Source organism: Ursus maritimus, unplaced genomic scaffold, assembly GCF_017311325.1.
Source record: "Ursus maritimus isolate PB19 unplaced genomic scaffold, ASM1731132v1 scaffold_15, whole genome shotgun sequence".
Taxonomy (NCBI): Eukaryota; Metazoa; Chordata; class Mammalia; order Carnivora; family Ursidae; genus Ursus; species Ursus maritimus.
In genome coordinates, this window is record NW_024423897.1 from 34,080,604 (window position 1) to 34,102,618 (window position 22,015).

The 22,015-nt window shown below is 43.0% G+C and overlaps 1 protein-coding gene and 1 long non-coding RNA gene across 2 annotated transcripts in view; one reads left to right on the forward strand and one right to left on the reverse strand.

Annotated features, from left to right (window-relative positions):
• EGFLAM (EGF like, fibronectin type III and laminin G domains) overlaps nt 1–22,015 on the reverse strand; it is a 178,361-nt gene that overhangs the window by 75,489 nt on the left and 80,857 nt on the right. The window contains exon 7 of the mRNA XM_040630493.1: nt 5,445–5,611. Coding sequence (XP_040486427.1) covers nt 5,445–5,611 — 167 coding nt within the window. The remainder of the gene's footprint in view (nt 1–5,444; nt 5,612–22,015) is intronic.
• Nucleotides 754–21,581, forward strand: LOC103664695. The gene is made up of 3 exons (XR_569134.2): nt 754–1,394; nt 7,270–7,291; nt 21,440–21,581. It is a non-coding gene; the product is annotated as an uncharacterized LOC103664695 (long non-coding RNA).

Genomic DNA, 22,015 nt, shown 5'->3' on the forward strand with positions numbered 1-22,015 from the left:
AGCAGGAATGGGGCTGAGGTAAAGGAGGGTGAAGTTCAGTGTTGCCTGTCTGAGGAAGGACATCTGAGCTAGAGGGGTGCGAGAGGTAGTCATGGAAAGATCTGGGAAAGAGAGTTTCAGGCAGAAGAAACAGTGGGCACGAAAGCCCCGAGGCAGGAAATAACAAAATGGCTTTTGTGAGGAACAAAATAGCACCCTCCCCTGGGACAGCCCTGACAATACTAAGTGCAGTGCACTGAAGAACTTACTGGTTCTTTCTCTGCCTGACTAACGATGATTGAACATGAGAAATTAAGTGGCTGAAGGTGGTAGGACCAATTTCCATTCCCAGAAAAGGTTATGTAACCCTATAGTTGGCCAAACACGTAAGTTCTTGTTCATCCCATTTTGTTTGTCTCTGGGAAAATGAACGAAAAATTTAGCTTTTTACTTCTACCATTTCTATTATTCCAGTTTGTGTCCTCTTTTACTCTTTCCATCCTTCTCAACCAAGTGAAATTTGGATCCCAGCCAATAAGTGGCCACCAGCTGGGGCGAACACATGTCTTACAAAGCCACACGTTTGTGTCCTTGTGTCCTTGAGCTCCACAGAGGCCCCTGCTCTGACCAGCTAATTTCTGAGGTCAGTCTCAGGGAAAAAGCATGCCACAGAGCAGTAAGGCAAATTATAATGTTGTTGGTATTTCTTTCTCAAAGGCAAAAAAAATGAGCAGGATGGGGTAAGGAGTGGCAGACCGTGACCTTTGTCTTTGCATTTCCTCAGGGGAACAGAATAGGCCCTGTTACATGTGGAAAGTCACCAACGAGAGGACGGAAGTAAATACAGGGTAGCGTCATTGTTACTCAAGGTCACCAAAATGATTCTAGCTCTCATTAGAGGACCGGGACCCTGAAACATCGTAATATTTTCTTCCCTCTCTACTTGTAACTTCGTGGAGCCGAGGTTAGACGTGGAAGCTGGGCACACCGGGCACCACGCCAGAGAAGCCGTCACACCTCTGCTCTTCCTCACTCCGGGTGAGCGCCAAGGAAGGAGCACACTGGGCCCCGGCTCTCATTAACCACACACACTAGCAACTGAGATCCACCGAGGGCCCCCCTGAGCAGTGAAGCTGCGAACAGGGTCTGGCGTTTACAGGTCAGGGGAAGTCAACGCCTTGTCCGTAGAGCTGAGATGTTATCTCTCCTTATGAAACGAGGTGGGCGTAGGCCTAACATAAGCCACAGAGGGGCCCAGCCCGTGGTGGTGTCCAGGGTGGGGCCTCAAGGATTCCCATGGGGCCCTCTCCACCTTAGTGTTGGTGGTCACCGTGAACACTCTGTTCTGAAGTTCACCGTTCAAGAAGCAAAGAAGGTAGTACACCAAGAAAACACCCCTGCGGGACAGAGCTGAGGTAAGGAGGAGGAGGAGGAGCAGTGAGGACTGGGGACGCCCAACTGGCACAAACACTGGTCTCACAAATCCCTTCAGCGTGGCCTTAAAATACTTAGCAACGGGCTTGGCTGGGGTCTAGCCAATCAGAAGGGCTGCCGGCTGTAAATGCTGACAATTCCCAGTTGAGTTTCAGGCTGCGTGTATGTTTTATTCCCATTTTTGTATGTACGGTATACCTCACAAGTTTTAAAAGAAAACAACAATTCTATAGGTTTGTTCTGTGCTGGCAAACCCCCTTAGCCCATAGAGTCCACAGGAACTACTCCCTGTACTTTAATTGCTGAGCCTGCCGCACTCATGCTACTTCGCATTAGAAGAATGAGAACCTTTCATTTGAATCTGGCTCAGGGAAGTGACTTTGCCATCCGCTCAGTTTGAGTTCAAATTCTACCTTTACAATGACTGTTCTTGGCAAATATGTTACCTTTGAAAGATTCAACTCTTATAAAATCTATAAGAAGAGATACTATTCCTCCAGCACAGGGTTTCTGTGAGAGTTAACATGGAAAGGCGCCTGGGTGTCTCAGTCGGTTAAGTGCCAACTCTTGGTTTGGGCTCAGGTCATGATCTCAGGGTTGCGAGATCAAGCCCCGAGTCAGGCTCCATGCTCAGCGCAGAGTCTGCTTGGGTTTCCGTCTCCCTCTCTCTCTGCACCTCCCCTCTGCACTCTCTCTCTCAAATAAATAAATAAATAAATAAATTTAAAAAACAAAAAGAATCAGGGGCGCCTGGGTAGCGCAGTCGTTAAAGCGTCTGCCTTCGACTCAGGGCGTGATCCCGGCGTTCCGGGATCGAGTCCCACATCGGGCTCCTCCGCTGGGAACCTGCTTCTTCCTCTCCCGCTCCCCCTGCTGTGCTCCCTCTCTCGCTGGCTGTCTCTCTGTCACATAAATAAATTAAAAAAATCTTAAAAAAAAAAAAAAGAATCAACATGGAATTTCTTAGTTAATGTGCTCAGTGCACTGCCTGACTCATAGGAGATTCTTGTAATGGTAGCTCTGATACTGAGAATTTATTCTAATTCAGATAAGTGTTAATTGATAATTAGGTTATTTTATATACGGAAAAATGGGTTTGGGAAACTAATCGCAAAATAAGAAGTGTGAATGGGGCAGAATACAGGGTTTTCTAAAATATTTGAAGCAATCATGAGAAAAAAACTCCCAACTGAAATGCCAATTATAGCACATTCTCATGCACTTATGAAACCAGCCCTCTAATCAATTCTATTTCTCTTTTCCTGATTTGAGTAGCTGTATATATGTAAGACATAGTTAAATTTTATTTATTTCAGAATATTTCACAGTTGATAGTTCCCATTGAATCAGCCATGTTCCCTACACATAATTACTTTGCAATGATACAGTCTTAGTTCACACAGGGGACCAATCGTAATGTAACGTTACATATTCGTGAAGCAATTTCACATGCCTTATGTCACTTCATTCACAAAGCTGCCACCCACCAGTGGGAAATAATCATCAGAAACTGCGAGCCCAGACCAGGGTTTCTACTTAAAAAAAAAAAAAAAAAAGTTGAAGAGACGTCCCCACCTCTGCCCCCTCCTGGGACTGCAGTGTCCACACCCACACGCAGGGCCGGCGCCAGGGGTCGCATCTCATCCTTCTACCTCCTTGTGCACGTGGAGAAGAAGCTACAGGAAAGCACCGAGGGAAAGAGTGCGGGGCAGCTCCCCGGACAGGAGCGGAGAAGCTGGACGCTGGGGAAGCGGGTGGGCGGGGGCGCCCCTGCTCAGCCCACGGTGCGAAAGGGCAAACTGCATGTGTGGAAACACAGGCAGGTCCCGGGGCCTGGCCCGGCCACTGTTGCCCCAGTTTTGGCCCTACACCCCAGAGCTTAACCAAAGATTATAGCAAGGCTCTCACCCAGCAAGAGTGGAAGGAGACCCTTCCTGGATTTGAAATAGAATCATTAACATGTCTTCCGGAAAGAAAGAGCTTCATCCCTTGTCATATGACTGGGGAGTTTGAGCTTCTAAATCCTAAAGAAGAAGGAGAATGAAACAATTGCTGGGTGATGATAGTTACTGTGTAGGTATGCGTGTCTGTGTGCGTGTACAGGTCTGTATACGTGTGTGTGCATGTGTATGTAGGGGAGTGTGTACATATGTGTGAGGGGTGGCCTCACCATAGCCCCATAACGGCCAACAGTTCAGTCTGAAGGAAGAAGCCCTGAAATTCAAGGTTAGGGTAAGGGTTGTTCTCAGGAAAGATTCCTAGGACTTGGGGAACGTGGTGAATCCACACCCCTGGAAACAGCCGTGGCCCTGGAAGTCAGCCTGCAGATACTGTGGAAGGATGGGGAGGAGCTTACTCAGACTGGCGCTGGCCAACAGAAAGCAACTGGCAGGGTTAGGTAGGCTTCTTTTCTTTTTTTAATTTAAAATCAATGTAATTAACATACAGTACATTATTATTTTCAGAGGTAGAATTTAGTGATTCATCAGTTGCATATACTGCCCAGGGCTCATTACATCCCGTGCCCTCCTTAATGCCCATCACCCAGTTAACCCATCTCCCCACCCACCTCCCCTCTAGCAACCCTCAGTTTGTTCCTAGAGTTAAGAGTCTCTCATGGTTTGTCTTCCTTTCTGATTTCATTTCATGAAACAACAGAAGTTGGCAAGGAGGCAGAGAAGGGAACCCTCTTACACAGTTGGTAGGATTGTAAACTGGTGGAGCCACTCTGGAAAAGAGAATGGAGGCTCCTCAAAAAGTTAAAAATAGAGCTACCCTATGACCCAGCAATTGCACTACTAGATATTTATCCAAAGGATACAAACATAGTGATTTGAAGGGGCACATGCACCCCAATGTTTATAGCAGCAATGTTCTCAATAGCCAAACTATGGAAAGAGCCCAGATGTCCATCAACAGATGAGTGGACAAAAAAGATATATATGGTGTACATATATACAATGGAATATTTGCAACAACGTGGATGGAACTAGAGGGTATTATGCTAAGCGAAATAAGTCAGTCAGAGAAAGACAAATACCACATGATTTCACTCATATGTGGAATTTAAGAAACAAAGCAGATGAACACAGGGGAAGGGAAAGAAAACAAAATAAGGTAGGCTTCTTTTCTGGGAGTTCCTCTCTACGTAAAGAGGACCTGGGGTAGCAGCAGGGGTCTTTAGACACAGGAACCTAGAGGAATTTGTTGTTAAAACTGAAAAGATTACAGAGTTTTCAAACAAAAAAGTGCCAACATTCCAATTCTGAGATCTCCCCACTCCAGTGTTCTAAGTTTATGTCAATATGCCCCCATTTCCAAAAGACAAAGATTTCTAAGCCAGGGTTGGCAAGGTGGTCTAAGCAATCAAAGTGTGGTTCTTGCCTGAATCATGCAGAAACTTCTCAAACCCCAGGCGATAATCAGAATCTGACTTTTCACAAAATCCCTGGGTGATGTGATAGCCAGTGGCCCAAGCCTCCCCGAGCCTCCCAGGGAGACACTACGACACACAGGAACTTTTGCCATCCGATGACCCATAGCCACACATCAGCGCACCACTGACTGATTCTCCCTGACCATCATTCCGCAGGACTGATTGTACTTGAGTGTCCTCAGTTATGCAGATGAACGCTAATCCCAAAGAGTCTGGGAGCATTATTTGTTTCTCCTAGATTCTCAGATGAACCCATTTTCTCAAAAGATGCAAAGGCCAGGAGGTGGAGGAGGCTGCACATCATCTTGGTATGTGGTTTGTTCTGTAATTGTGAAAGAACAGTGACCTCGAACTCCCCAAGGACGATGCAGAAATAAACCTTCTGCTGACCTCCTGTACATAGAAACAGCCTGTGTCCCTGTGGAGAGCCTCGAACTTCCAAAGTGCTGGGAAAAGCACAGCAGCAAAAGCTGAGGATAACCTCACAGCAGCCTGTCCCTCTGCACGGCACTAAGAAACCCCAGTCAACGGGTCCTTGCCAGGCAACCCCGGCAAAGCAGCTACGTCTGTCCTTCCAAGGGGCCAAGGTACTCACAGAAGGTCCTGACGGTGTTGCTGGGCTGGCTGCGGGGGCTGCGGCCATGGGCATTCACAGCCCTCAAGGCAAACTGGTAGTTGGTTTCTGGATCCAGGTCCTTGATAACCGTGGAGTTCATCTGGACCCGCTCTTGGATTAAGGCCCAACTCATTTTCGAATCTGGTCTTTATGGATTAAAAACAAAACAAAACAAGAAGCAGTAATTCAGGAGGAGCAAAAAGGAAGGGCAGCTTGCTGGCTGTGTAAACTAACGCGTTGCATTCGGACTCTAGCAATAAAGCTTATAAAAACGAGTCAGCTCTTCCTATCTAAAAGTCATCTTGATTTTAAATCATAGGTCATAATTATTAGGTCCCTGCCAATAAAAACAAGTAGATCATCTTTAAGGTCAGTATTAAGCACTGTTTCAAGATCATCTGCTTTTCCTCGGCATGGGTTTGACTCTGGTAAAAAGATCTCCATATAGGAGTTCATTTTCAAGGACTTTGTCTTCCAGATGTTTCATAAACAAGCCTTCCCCTAACCGTCCCCATTCCCAGAGGTCAGGAGAGCACAGATTCCATCCATTCACAATCTGTTCACAAAGTAAACAAATGTAAGTTTTACAGGGTGACTAATTGCATGAACTGCCATGGGAAAACCCAAGAAGATTCTGTCCACGGCCATTCTTGCTCTTACCAAAATTGTACAACTGTGCCAACTCGCTGAATTTTCATACGTTCTTCCAAGAACCCTATAGAGAATGCAGACGCTTGCTTAGAGCTCCCACCTGGGAGGCGATGAGCAGAAGGTAAGGGTTACAAACTCTGGGGTTGGACAGAGCCGTTCAAATCCTGCCTCTCCTACTTACTAGCTGCTATTTAACTTCTTTAAGTAATAAAAGTACTTATCTAAGAGGACTGTCATGAAGATTCAATGAATCTATATCCTCAGCATAGTGCCTGGCATCATATCGTAAACACTCAGCGTATTTTGGCCATTATATAAGGGACTTGCCCACATCACAGAGAGAGTAGAGGACCCTGGGTCAGTCACCTGCTTACTACTCTAAACCTGGGCGCATCCAGCCCCTGGGGCTTGTCAGCCCTTGAAATACAGTTCATCTGAACTGACATGTGCCATGAGTGTAAAGTATACAGTGGATTTCAAAGGAAAAAAAGAACGTAAAATATCTTATTGATCACATGTTGAGATGATAACATTTTGGATTCAGAGGGTTAAAATATATGTTATTAAAATTAATTTCACTTTTTTCATGTTGCCTCTTTAATGTCACTATTAGAAAACTTCAAATTTCACATAGGGCTTGCATTATATTTCTACTGGATAGCTCTGCTTTATAGGGTGGCATCCCAGTGGGGAGAAGAGCACCCCAGGTAATAATAACAGCAGGCTGAAACTTGGGGGGCACCTCGGTGGCTTGGCTGGTTAAGCGTCTGCCTTCGGCTCAGGTCGTGATCCCGGGGTCCTGTGACAGAGCCCCACACTGGGCTCCCAGCTTGGAGGGGAGCCTGCTTCTCCCTCTCACTCTGCCTGCCACTCTCCCTGCTTGTGCTCTCTCCCTGTCAAATAAATAAAATCTTAAAATACACACACACACACACACACACACACACACACATATACTTTCAAAAAAAAAAAGAAACTTGGAAATGGTGGTGCATGGCTGCGGGATGGTATGAAGGGCCTAATTCAAGTGGATGTTTTGTGTTCGTAGCTAATAATAGTTACCATTTATCAAATGCCTGTAAAGAACCAATCTTGTTCATAGAATCTATGCAGGAGATTAATATTAAACACCTTTCTCCCCTTATTTTTACAGTGGAAACTGAGGCATTAAATGAGTAAGTAACTTGCCCGAGTTCACACAGCTGATAAATCGTGAGGCCAACTGGGGTGCATGAGGAAAGGCTGGATTAAGAAGATCTTTGATACTGGATGAAAACTTGGGGCTGTCGTGGTTGGGGAGGCTGTTCATCCTTTAGCTTGCTTCCTGACCACGATCGTTAAATGCCTCTGCTCACAGATATTTAGAGAAAGGCAGAAAGCAAAAAAGAGTGATGTTTATCCCTTATAAACAACTTATCAGGCAAGGAAACAGAGACTTATTTTGCTGAAAGGAGATGCCTGGATGATCTGTGGATTTCTCGAATATGTGCTTGCTTCGCTTCTCATTGGCAGGAATTAAAGGCCAAATGGAGTCCTTAAGCCCCGTCAAAAATGCTCTCTCAAGCTCATCACGAAAACAAGTAGTGTGTGGGGCCCACGTCCTGTAAGAATTCATCTGTTTGGAGAAGCAGCGATCATGGGGCATGCTCACCGGAGGAAGTACGGCTCATTTCTCTTTCTTGATATCCTTTCCCTAGAGATGGACTTCTTGCGTAAACTAACTTTGTCATCAAAGAGAAAATCTCAGCGAGTGGACGGAAACACATTTACAAGCTCAAATTAGAACAAGATCACGTCACAGCCTTCAGAAGAAGGCTCTAGACTTAAACACCTTGATTTTAAACTTCTAGCCTCCAGAACTGCAAGAAAATAAATTTCTATTGTTCAAAAAAAAAAAAAAAAAAAGAACAAAATCACGTCACAGAGGAAAGCCACCAGGGAAACCTAATAGTTGACCGAAAAGATGTGATCTTTAGATAAAATGCTCCCGTTCTTTGCTAAGCTTTCCTGTGGCATTTATAGAGGAAATGACATGTAACTGCTCTCAGAATGTGCCATTGTTTACCCAGGACTACCTGCAAATATCTGCAACGATCTTCACGTAGAAATGACAGCCCTTCCCCCACACACAAAAAAGGAGACTACATTGTATTTGTTCATTTAATGCAGGAAAGAAAGCTATAAATGCAGGAAAGAAAGCTGTATTTTCAGCGAATAAGAGATTGAAATCATTAACATTTAATTCATGATATCAAGTGAGAGAGCAAAGCTTATGCAGATTGAATACCAGTCCAAAACCTTTAACATTTTGCCTCTGATTTGGTCATGAGTTTCACATTTAAATGTTTTTGGAATCTCTTGAGGTACAAAAGTGCAAAGGTGAAGTCAAGAGAGAGATAACTAGGCAAAAGGATTGTCTTAGATCACCCTCAAACAAAAGCTTTATCTTTCTCCACTGAAGAAAATCACTCTGTTCTGACTACAAAGTTGCCAGTTAAATCCTCAGAGCAACACCAGCCTGCCCATTTCCCCACCAGCAAAAAGGCATGGGGGGGGGTAAATCAGGAATGTGTTGCCATCCCAGGTAAAAATGGGCAGCCACCAGCCTGGTGGGCACTTGAAACACTTTTCCAAATAGTGGGATAGGGTTGGGTTGGGCATCCCGCATCCCAGGAGAGCAAATGCCTTTGGAAGGTGTTTCAGCTGGAGTGGCCGTGATGGGGCAGGTACAATGCAGTCAGCAGTGCCTGCTCAAAACTCCATCAGCCGACTCTAGTAATGGAGACTCACTGGTTCATTCTGGTGGGAAGCAGCAGCACCACTGGCAACGTTAGCATGCAGCCTGGTTATCAGATACCTTACAGATCAACTGGTCCAGATGTCTGAGGGCTCTCAGAAATTACAAGCAAGATTGTAGGTATGAGCATCATTTCAGTTACCTGAGTAAAGTGTCCTTAGCTTTTTATCAGATTCTCGAAGATAATCATGACCCCAAAAGCTTTAAAAGTCACTTATCTGGTCCAGTCTCTCATTCTACCCATGTGAACACAGAAAACAAGTAATTTATCCAAAGTCATAGAACCACTGGCTGGTACATTTTTCTGTCTTATTCCCTTTCCTGTGGCATTTTGACTACCTTGCCTATTGCCAACTTCAACCTTATGTGGACATTCATTTTTCTTGGTACCATCAAGCCCAGCAGGTGGCTGCCTTGGGCTACTCAACTGGGATGTGACTGATTATCAACAGGGCACCCATCACAGAAGCTATATTCTAGAAGGCTCCAAGGAACTGTAAACACGGTTCCATTCTTAGGGAGTTTATAATGTAATTGAGAAATAATGTATCTTAGGATCAGTAGGAAGCCAAAGCAAAATAGCATATTTCAAGTGTTATACAGCTGACCCTTGAACAACATGGGGGTGAGGGGTGCTGAGGTCCCTGTGCAGCCAAAAAGCCATGTATAACTCTTGACTCCCCCAAACTTAACAGCCTATTATTGACCTTATCAATAGCATAAAGTCAATTAACACATATTGTGTATGTTACATAATACTATATTCTGTATTTTTACAATAAAATAAGAGAATAGATAATGTTAAGAAAATTATAAGGAAAATACACTTACAGTACTGTATCAAAAAAATAATCCATATATAAGTGGACCTATGCAGTTCAAACCTGTGTTGTTCAAGGGTCAGCTGTATTTGAATGGGTCAATGTGAACTGGAATGTTGGGGAAGGTCTAGGAGACCAGGAAGAACTTGAGTTAGATTTCAAATGTATTTGTGTTTTGATAACTGAAAAGGAATAGAGTATCTGTGGGTGGAGGAGAGACAAGAGCAACATCAGCTCTCTGTATGATCTGAGCACATTAAGCACTAGCTACATGTAAAATACAGTGTGGACTATCTGAAGCCAGTATGGGTCCTGGAAATGAACGATCAATGAATCTATATAAAAGATGGGTGTAGCGTATAAAAACACTAGCTATAAGTAGGTAAATGAGTATACGGCACCCTGTGCATATCACACATAGTCAAAGCTCTCCTTACCAACCTCTGCTTAACCAACTTATCAAATTAACCAATGATCTTCATTTGTTCTCACTGATTCAGCTAGTGGCTTATCAAGAGTCAGTTGTGTTCATTCCCACATCTATTTATGACTTTTATATTTGTTATTGTAATTAAGTTATTTAATGTCATATTATATAAACTCATGAAATATGAGTAAAAAAAGAGAAGTGATAGTTATATTACATGTTTTTGAAAGACCTGATGGGGCGCCTGGGTGGCTCAGATGGTTAAGTGTCTGCCTTCAGCTCAGGTCATGATCTCAGGGTCCTGGGATCGAGCCCCGCATCAGGTTTCCTGCTCAGGGGGGGAGCTTGCTTCTCCCTCTCCCTCTACTTTTCCCCCTGTTCCCCCTGCTTGTGCTCTCTCACTCTGTCAAATAAATAAATAAAATCTTTTTTAAAAAAAAGACTTGATAAAGCTGAACCACTAAAACATAATTGCCTTTGATGTGGGGGGGGGTGTGTATACACATACATACATACATATGTATATGTTTATTTAATTATATATAATGAAATACTATTCAGACATGAGAAAGAAGAAACTTCTGCCATTTACAGAAGAACAGATAAAATGAGGACATTATGTTAAGTGAAATCAGGCAGAAGGAGAAAGACAAATACTGTATGATTTCATGTTTATATATGGAATCTAGAAAAGTTGAACTCAAAGAACCAGAGAGTTGAATGTTTGTTGCCAAGGACTGGAGAGTGTAGGAAATATAAGAGGTTGGTCAAAGAGTATAAACTGTCAGCTTTCAGATGAATAGTTCTGGGGATCTAATGTATAATGTAGTGATTATGGTTAATAATACTTATCGTATTCTTGAAATTTGCCGAGAGTAAATCTTAAGTGTTCTCACCACCCACGCGTGCACATGCACACACACAAAGGTAACTATGCGAAATAATGGATGTATTAATTAACTCGATTGCGGCCATCATTACACAAATGCATACACATATTAAATCATCATATTATACACCTTTTAATAATCACATTGTACAACCTAAATATATGCACTTTTTATTTGTCAATCATACCTCAATAAAAGTAAGAAGAAAATCTAAAATAACCAGAAGAATTTTAGGAAATGCAAACAGTTGCCTGGGAACTGGCCTTACAAATAAGATGCATGATAGGATAAAAATTCAAAATGAGCTCCATATATAGAAACATCAGGGCAAAGCCAGCTCAAATGGTAAATGTAAAATCTTTTAAAAGCCGATAGCACATACACAAAGGCAGAGAAAACCAGGTGTGGCAAAAATCTATGGGGAAGGCAGGGGCATAAAACTGGACTTTAAAAAGTGGTCACACACGAAGTATGAATTCTCCCGACAAGCTGCTGTTGAATGGCCCCGTGCCCAGACCCTGGGGAGATGTAGTTTTCTAGGCTGATTGCTCAACAGGACGTGCTCCAGACACATCTCCACTCGAGGAAGAGTTCAAAGGGTTGGTATTGCTTGGCTCGAGACAGTGAGCCTAGAATGGTGTCTTTACATGTGTGCCAAATGAAGACGGCCAAGACACCTCCGTGTTGTCTATATTGGACTAGGAGGCCCAGTGGTCCCTTTACAGGGAAGCCAATGGCAGCACTGATCCCTCAACATTAAGGGAAACTCTTAATGGCACTTAGGAATGGTTGACAATGAAGCCAGCTGCCTCAGAAGTGTCGAGCTATATTGAAGCAGAAGTTGGATGGCCATCAGGGATGGAACAGAGGCTTTCTGAACAGGATAGCAGGTTGGACGTCGTTCAGTAACCTGAACCTAGACTCACCATAACAAATAATGTTTATGCATAGTAACCCAGTATACCTATATGTATGTTTGCATATGACTTACATATGAGTACAAAACTGAAAAAAAAAAACTTTCAAGGAAAAATACTTATCCTTACTCTATTCACTTTGCTCTTTTCTTTCTCTTCTTTTCCTTTCTTTCTTTCTTTTTTTTTTTTTTTTCCTAAACTGGTAAGAACCCACTAAATCAATCTCACCACCCACTGAAATGTTGTGACCCATAATCTGAAAAACACTGTACTGGAAGTTGCTGTTTTTCTTTTTTTTTCCTAGAATACTTAAGTTGGAGCTTTCAACTCTAAAATTCTAAGAATAAAGAAAGCAGATTTTGTCAGCCATGGAGAGAAATCTATGGCTTACTGTGTCATACAAAGTGGCATATGAAGCCTGTTCAACTCCAAATATGTTCTAGATATGTCATGCTCTCCAGCACTGTTTTTCAGTCTTTGAATGAGCCACAGTAAGACATACATCGGATACTGTGACCCAGGACACACCACACACACACACACACACACACACACACACACACACAACTGAAACATACGTCTCATAAAATAATTCCTAGTTTTACTACGTGTGATACCGTATCTCTGCTATTCTCTCTTCTGTCCTATTTCACTTTCTAAAAACTCTCCTTCAGGACCCCTCAACTGGTCTCATTACCTTCTACTGAGTAATTGCTCACAGTTTGAGACCCTTTCTCTAGAAAGCTGGAGCTGGGCTGAGGAGTGAAGCTCAAGTGTGCTTCAGACATTAACTAGGAAACTGGTCTAAGAATGGTTAAATCCTGCTAGGAAAATACATTTGAGAATGGAATTCGTTGGTGCAGAAAACAGTCCTCCAGGGGATTCAGCAGGACATCCAGAATGGCCTTGACAGTAGAGGCCACTTGACTGGTCTGAGAGGGAGTGGACCAAAAGCCTAATTAGAGTACGCCGGAGATATGTGTGGCCTCCTTCCCTCAGCATCCGACCTAACATTCCATGGTTTAATGTTTTCGGGAGAACCTTAGAGTATTTGGAGGCTTCTTTCCTAAATATTTTCCTTCACGTTATTCCTTCTAAGCGTCATCTCAGAAACAGAACTAAGAAGACTCTGCTCAGGACTCTCTCACGCCTTAAATCTGATTCTAATATTACACTGATTATATCACCTTCTAATGTTATTTTATATTTCTGTCTTTCCTACAAGACAGTGAGCTCATTAACCATGCTGACTGTGTTATTCATCTCTGTGTTCCTGGGAAAGTCTGGGTGATCTTTCAAAAATGCAAATACTATCAGTCCCTCTCCTGCTTAACACTCTCCATAGCTCCCTTCAGAACAAATGTGAGCTCCGTTATTATGCCTTTCTTGCTCTGACCCCGATTTACCCATCTAGCCTTATCTTTAGCCTTACAAAGCTTCAGACTTTCTAAGCAATCCCAGGACCATTTTCTTCTTGCCTCCAAGCCATCACTCAAGTAGCTTCTTGTGGCTTGACCCTTTTCAGGCTGTGTCTTCCCTCCCCTTTGCCTGCCAATGTGCCCTTCTTAGCTCCTGTAAAAAGCCTTCCCAGACTCCTTCAAAACTGCATCAGATGTCAAGCTGGTATTCCTCTAGTCTCCTGGTCCCCACCCCTGCCTGTAACACTTACCACTTGGGACTATGCCCTCCTCTGCCTTCCCCACTGGATTGTCCAAGTGGGGGCACAGCTGTTTGACCCCTAAATCTCTCGTTCATGCTTTGCACAAAGAAGATACTCAATATGTACATGTTTGGATGAATATACGCACATAGTAGGTATCTGATAATGACTGGCTAAGATGAATTGAAACAGCTTCCAAATTTGACCTTAAGAGTAACATGATGTCCTAAATCAGGGGGTAGAAAACTTCAGCCTGCTGCCCGTTTTTGTAAATGAAGTTTTTTGGGGACACAATCTCACCCGTTTGTTTAGGTATTGTCTATGACTGCTTTCTTGCTACAATGGCAGAATTGAGTAGTTGAGACAGAGACTATAGAGCTGGGAAAGCACAAAATATTTACCATCTGACCCTGTGAAACAAAGTTTGCCAACCCCTGATCGGAGACAACAGTCTTCACCTTTGTGCCACTTCAACCATCTGAGGAGGACTTTATAAACCCTTCTCAGAATAATATTTTTAAATGCACCAAACAAAATACTTAGGATCAAAAAGGACACCAATTATACTGAAAACAATGATCTAAACAATAAAAATTATGATTATGATAATAGACACAGATCTTTATTAATACATTAAGTAATAATATCTAGCAATGGATTTAATACTACAATTATTTCAAAGTAGTGATAAGCATGACTGATACTTTGAGATATGCACCACACTTGTAATGGGATAAGAACATATCTGTGATTCTGTTACTGACAAAGCCACAGAAATTGCTAATACTACTGTGGTTTGTTGACTATATTCATATTTGAAGGGAACATTAAATTTCAGTTGATAAGCTAAGAATGTAATTTTTGTCCAACCAAAGTCCAAGGACCCCTTGAATTCTATCCATGGACCCCTTGGGAATCTACAGACTGTAGGTTAAACACCCTGCCATAAGAGAAGAGACACAATCCCATAGATTATCCAGGGCGAACACAGGAGGGGAAGAGAAAACCTCACACACAGAAGAGCCTCTGATTCTCTGTCAATTTTGTAGACTGGTTTTATGCAGGATTTGCTCTGCATTAAAATGAATTTCAGAGGAAAGTCCAAAACCACTAAGAAGTCACAGTGCAAAAAAAAAAAAAAAAGATGCATTATTTGACTTTCAGCTTTCAGCCTTCTTTCTTTATTTATGAATTGGTTCAACCCAACCAAATGCAAACAGATGGATAGAATGGGGTAACGATAAACTCAGCTGGCAATGTGTCCCGGCGAGACAACTGGAGAGCACACTTTCACTTACAGTTTACAAATGACTCCCAATGCTGTTGCACAAGAATTCAATTTATGTGAGCTCCCATTAGTCTGACCAGGGTAGCTCATGGTAGGAAGGATGGAATCCTTAAGGGATCGATTTGTAGAACTGTAGGTCAGACTTCTGCAAAAACGTTCGGAACCACCCTTCCATTTGAGCCTAAGGGGAGGAACTTGTTGGCTCCCAGAGTGGCTGGGATCAGGCACCAGTCTGGAAGGCGGGTCTAAGATCTTGGATTTGGAAACTAAAGATAAGAAAAAAAATTTTTTTTTTTTTGGTGAAGCACCACTTTTTTTTTTTTTTAATGATTTTTTATTATTTTATGTTAGTCACCATATAGTACATCCCCGGTTTCCGATGTAAGGCTCGACAATTCATTAGTTGCGTATAACACCCAGTGCACCATGCAATACGGTGAAGCACCACTTGTTAATATGAAATCTCAGCTGACATCAAAGCAAGCCCATTCTTATTTCGAATTCCAGCAGTGGTGGTAAGGAAGGCTTATACTTAAATGGTGCAACTTCCTAAACACTTCCTTGAAAGGAAAGGAAGATTTTTCATTTTTTTCCCATTCTTCCCCAAATTTATTAATTATATAAGAACAATTCTTTAAATATTTGAAGCTCTGTACTTCTTCGGGCAGGAAAACAAACACAGGGTTACATCACTGTTAAATATTGCAGCCCGTTACCCAATTATTGCTATAAATTCTAGTAAAATGCTAGAAAAAAAAAAACCTGGCAATTCACTTACATATTATGAAGAGCTCTAAAACACAAGTTATAATTCAGTATGAAATAAAATAACAATGGGAATGTCCTAGTCTTACATTTTGTATTATTTGAAGCATTGCCATACACCAATATTCCTTTTATGAAAAGAAAACAAAAGCAGTAAATAACTCGGGATCGGGGGGAAAGGAGGGAGATGCAGGTGCAGATCCATGTTGGGTTTGCCTGGCTTCTACTTCTGCAGTTGGTAAGGTGGCCTGTTGTGGCCTCTGAGATTAGTGGTAAAGGATTCATTGACATGCCCACCCCATTCATGCGCCAATACATTTCCATTTCCATGTGGCTCAGGGTAAGGAAAAGACCCAACATAAAAAAATCTTCCATAAGCTCCCTCTCTAAGTGCTGTACGGATAGCTTTTCATCTTCTCAAGCCTCCTGGCGCAGCCACTGTCACCATCCACACTTTAGAGTGGATGCAAGTAGGGCTCAGGGAGCTTGAGGATCTTGTGCAAGGTTCCAGCTAGTTTGGGTATTCTCTCAATTCGATCCCATGACTGCTGTGTCCAAATGTTCACCAGCACCTATGTGATGCGTGGTGTGTTCACCCCAGGCTAGGTGCTATGTTCCACAAAGGGGAGCAAGTCAAGATATTGCCCTCATGTCCTGGAGAGGATAGACCTTGGACAAGTAATTAACTACAAGTGTGCAGAGTGTCGCAAGTAAATGTTGTAGGTGTACCTAACCTAGTCCGGGGAGGGGGCAAGGGTTCAAGGAAGGCTTCCTGCAGAAGGTGGTACTTCAGCAGGGGTCCTGAAGGATGAGTAAGAGTTAGCCAGGTAAAGAGGTAGAAGAACTATTCTGGCAGAGAACAGCAAACATAAAGACTTCTAACCAGGAAAGAACGTGGCTCTTTATGAAAGCAGAAGAGATCTATCCCCAAAGCCATGATAGCAGTGGTGCACACTGACTGAGCACTTTTGTGGGCCCGGAGCTGTTCTGTACATTTCGTGTGCATCACCTCATTGACTCTCACAACAACTCCATGAGGTAAATGAACTGTTATCCCCATTCTTCTGTCGGAGGCAAAGAGAAGTTAAATAGTCCACCTAAGATGACACAGCTGAGGAGTGGTAGGGGGAAGGGCTGGACCAGGGAGCCAGCTCCAGAGCCTCTGGTTAAACCACCATTCTCTTCTGCCTCACCTTTGTCACGCGAACAGCAATCAGAGTCACTGGGATTTAGAGCGCAGATGGTCCAGCCTTACTTTACACATAAGGAAGCTAAGAATCGGAACTGAGCAATTTGTGCCCAGGTGTAGAGGCCAGCTCCGAGCTGTGTTTTCTGAGTCCACATTTGAACAAATTCCAACTGGAAAGATGAAACCAAGGATTGGACTATAAGTCTCAATTCTTTATTTTTTATTTTAATTCCAGTGTAGTTCCCATACGGTGTTATATTAGTGTCAGGTGTACAATATATTGATTCAACACTTCCATACACACCCAGTGCTCATCACAACAGGTGCACGCCTTCATCCCTATCACCTATTTCAGCCATCCCCACCCCCCACCTCCTCTCTGGTAACCATCAGTTTGTTCTCTAAAGTCTCAATTCTAAATGAAAAACCTTAACCTTTATAGGCTGTGACCTTGACCATGAGTCAAATCACATCATCCCTTAAAACTATTCAAGGGAAATCCATAATTCACTCAGCTTCTATTCTGAATCCCAGATTTCATCTTCATTTTAGTAACAGCCTTTACAAGGTAACTTCTTGTGAGCAAACTAATTCATTTGTTACTTGCAGACTAAGGAAGAGTTTTGGACGGGATGGAAAGACAGATGACTTTGACGAAAATATCAATTGTGAAATAATTTTAAAAACCCGCCCAAGTGTGTATGACCTTAAGATTCTCAAGCAAAACCAATAGGTAGGCTCTGTGATCGGCTTAGAAGCAGCCCTGTGTGAAGACGAATTTGGCAAGTCTTATTATGGAAGGCATGTGCAAGGGACCAGGGAATTACTTCAGCAGAAAGGTGTGAAAGGGAAAAGAGGAGAAGCACTGCTTTTGCTCCTTTATTAGTGTAACTGTCTTGGGCTGAGACTGAGATCAACATGTCTTGACCAGTGTCCTTAATACATATACAGAAATATTGTGAACTTTCACATGGACTCCAAATAAGCCAGTGGTGGACGTTTTATTTAAAAAAGCCACTATCACTCATATGTGGAATTTAAGAAACAAAACAAATGAGCAAAGGGGAAAAAAGAGAGAGAGGCAGGCCAAGAAACAGACTCTTAAGTATAGAGAACCGACAGCTGCCAGAGGGGAGGTGGGTGGGGGGGATGGGTTAAGTGAGGTGACGGGGATGGAGAAGGCACCTGTTGTGATGAGCACTGGGTGATGTATGGAAGTGCTGAATCACTATATGGTACACCTGAAACGAATAGTACACTTACGTTAATGAATTGGAATTTGAATAAAAACTTAAAAAAAAAGAAACCAGCCACGGAAAGCTTTAATCTACCCTTTCCAGCAATTGTCAATGCAAAGCTCAAGCAATTTTAACCCATCAGGTCACACTTACAGAAAAACTATATTTAAGTGAAAACTTTAACCAAACTGATAGATAGCATAAGTGGGGCATGGCACCCCAACTGGAACATCAGAGGTAAGGAATATTTTTCTAGGCCTTTGGTTTTCATCGTCACCATAGTATATATATTTTGCTTATGAGAAAGGCACTTACCCTGGGGAAATTCCTAGGCAGAAGGAGGAACGTTTCTCAGATATTTATAGCCAAAATATTTCAAATCATAGGTAGCTATATTTATGCTTGGTTCTTATTCTAATAAACAGTAAGCATTGCTGCCCCCAAAGAAATTTTCAGTATCACTTTAGGGGAAAAAAAAATCTCCTTCATCTCAAATGCGGCACTTTTTAAAACACTGTAAAGTATCTTATGGCCTATAGGCTTACTTAGAATCTGTCTCTTCAAATCTTCTCTAAACTGATTAAGAATAAAAAATCGACTCTTAGTGAGGAAGCGAATAAATAGCCCCCAGGCCAACTTTGGGGGAGATCAGAAGATTACGTTCATCTACAGCTTCATTTCCCCCCTGAGCCAGAGACCCAGTCACTGAGAGCACCCCTTCAAGGGGGTCACCCTATGGGTGGCCTCCATTTTGAGGAGGCAGAAGCTGAATGAGAAACAAAAATTTGCTTGGTCTTAAGCCCATGACTCAGAGAGCACCATAAATATATAATATTCACCTGAAATATCACTAAAACTAGCAAATCCGCAGTCAGCACCCCCACACTCTGGTCCAGTATAATTTCTCAGGTTAATCTTTTATCAGCCAGTTAAATACCTCTTAAAAAGTTTTTTAGACAATTTCTTACCAATGCCTTTGATATCATCATCCTCATTGAATAAGAAGAACAACTGATGTATAAGCGCCTACCAAGGCAGAGGGAGGGAGGGGAAGCTCATCTTCCAGAGACAGGACTTCCGGGAGAACTTCACACTAAGAGGGTTGAAATCTGAAGGTAACTTCCGGCGGGAACATGATTTCTACAATTTCCGAGGCTTGGCTTGCCAAAGGCCTGCCTCTTGGCTATAAGAAGAAACTTCTGGCTCACACCAAGACCTATCCCAGGTGTTTGTGTACCCAGGAGGTATCTGGGCAAGAGGAATTTAATATTAACATAAAGCAGACCTTTCTGGGGAAAGCAGAATAATGACTAAAGACTCCCAAAAGCTTTTCACACTAATTGCAGTTTCTGATTTAGAGCTCACAAAGCTCTCTCTAAACATATCCTCGAGCACTCGCCTAGAATGGGATAGGCTCTGAGACGTCTACAAATGAATGTGGGGTTTTATTCTGTGGCCAAACATTAAATACCACAACAAGCTGTGAAAGCTTTCATGCTGGACCAACAGCAAACAGCAGCCTAAGATGAGGCTTCCCCTTGCCTTCCCAGCAGGGCTCTGGGCGGACTGAGTCTAGGCTTCCATCTCAGAAGGTGGATCACAGACATGAAAGGGATGCAGGGTTTCACAAAAAGAGCACTGCACTGGAAGTCAGGAGACTTCTGATCTTGTTTTTGTCCCCAGCCAGTCACTTTACCTTGGCAAAGCCACGTAAGCACTTGAACCTCAATTTCTTTCCTTGTAAAAGGGAAATCGTGGTGTGGAGGGAAGAAAAGAAACATATTAAATGTCTGTAAAGACTGGAGCCAACAACTCTGCAATGAGCAGAATCAGTAATTCAGCTTGCTATTACAGATGAGGACACGGAGGTTCTGAGGTAAAATCATTTGACCAGAGTTACATATTCTGGAAGAGGTAAGAGACGCAGAGTTCCTAGCACAGGGCTGGAAACAGGGGGCAGTTGTCTCCATCCCACCATGTTCCATTTGGAACTCCAAGATGTCCAAGAACTCTAAATTCAAAATTAGCTTTCCAGAAAACTGTAAAGTTATATTTGTCAAGATAAAGAGATTTTTAAAAAAATTAACAGTTTGTTAGCGTGGTATATAATTTTTAAATGTCAATACATAAAAATCTGGGACCTGAGCCCTCAAATGTTGGAGACTGTTTTGAATGTTAAAATGCATTTTTCCTGGTGAAGAAGTATAATTATTAAACGTAGGCACATAACACTCCTATACACTCTAATAGGTTTTAACATCTACAAAGCTCTTTCTCCTATGTCACTGCAGCTGATCCCCCTGATTACACACTGTAAGGCTGGAAGGTTATCCCCCATATGTTGCAGATAAGGACTGGCGGTCAATGCCTGTGGGGCCCACATCACCTCCTGCTGTTCCACTTCTGATTTCAGCAGTAGCTGAGGTGTGGAAAGTTCCATGTGAGCTCAGACTGGCCTTGTAGACCCGCATCCGACCTCAAGCACATGCTGTGCTCACATCACACCTCTTTCTAGCCCAGGACCCCGTCCTTAATATACATGACAGCAGAGCCTAGAAGTGTGGAATTTACACCCCTGAAGGAAACCCCCAATCAGCTGAGGAGAACAGGGGCCTGTGGGTAATGGCTCCTGTCCTTTGATTAGGTAAATTTGAGAGGAATTCTACATACTTCAGGGAGAGCTCCATGAAATCAAGCCCCCATAAGAAGGCCCTGTTGCCTGTAGAAGTAACTTTGGAGACACAGTTACACATCCTCCTTCCCTGTCTCTCTCCCCACCTTCTCATTCCTGCTTCCAAATAAAATAACTGACTTGCACTCAAGCCCTAGTAACAGGCCAGCCCATGGGGGACCCTGAACTCTGAGAGGCACTGAGGTTTTGGCACAGGAAGTGACTCACGCAGGGCCTTGGGGCCGGCAGGGGATGGTGGCAGAGCTTTCTTCCAGTCTTCTGGTTCTAAACTCAATGAACCCCTTTCATCTTCCACTTTCAGGCGCATGCAGGTTAAGAAACCGCAATTTCTACCTTTTGCCAATAGGCCAGGCTCAAAACAAGTGTTCAAAATACATGTTTCAGCACAAAATTAAAAATAAATGATAACCATCATCTTTGCTGAGGGTTACACAGATGGTCTGCTGGGTTCCCATGAAAAATTTTGCATTTCCCCAAATTTTGAAGTATTACATTTTGCTTTGCTGGTGCTAGACAAGTGCATTCGAAATGTTAAGTTTCACACGCTGTTTTATGGATGAGCAAGCCGAAGTTTTAGGACTTGCAGTGTTTCATGTTTAACTACTACTGTAAGCACGATTTGAATCTTTTCTATTCCAGGCACACCCAGCTTTGCTACCAAATTTGTTCAACGGTGGGTTTGAAGATTATCTTCAATGATGAGCGTCTGTCTGGAGCTTTGCAGTGGCCATCTTCCCTGCCCCCCCCTCATTTTCCCAGCATCTGGTCTTCCCTTTTTCATTAAAAAATGAGGAACCAACCCTTCTGAACTCTCCCAATCCATGTACTTCAGGGGTCAATGAACCACCAGGCCTTAGTCCCAGAGCTCAGAATATGAAGAAATGCCTGATCAATTAGTGTAGCCTCCTCCCAGGCCACAGCGATTGGCCCAGAGAGGAGGAACCCAAGCCTGGCCAATGAGAATGGACACTGAGACTCCGATGGGTCCACTGAGAAATGGCCACTCTTTTCCAGTGGGGAGTTATGCTAGTAGATGGCAAGTCTTTGGTGCCTTGTGGCCATCTTGCCACCACACCAGAAAAGCCTGCTTGAAAATGAAACCAATAAAGGGGAAAGCATAGCACAGAGATGGATGGAGACAAATGGCTGCTTTGGCTCAGATCAGATCTTCCCTGAACTTGATTTGCCACTGGACTTGGAAGTCCCAGGAGCCTC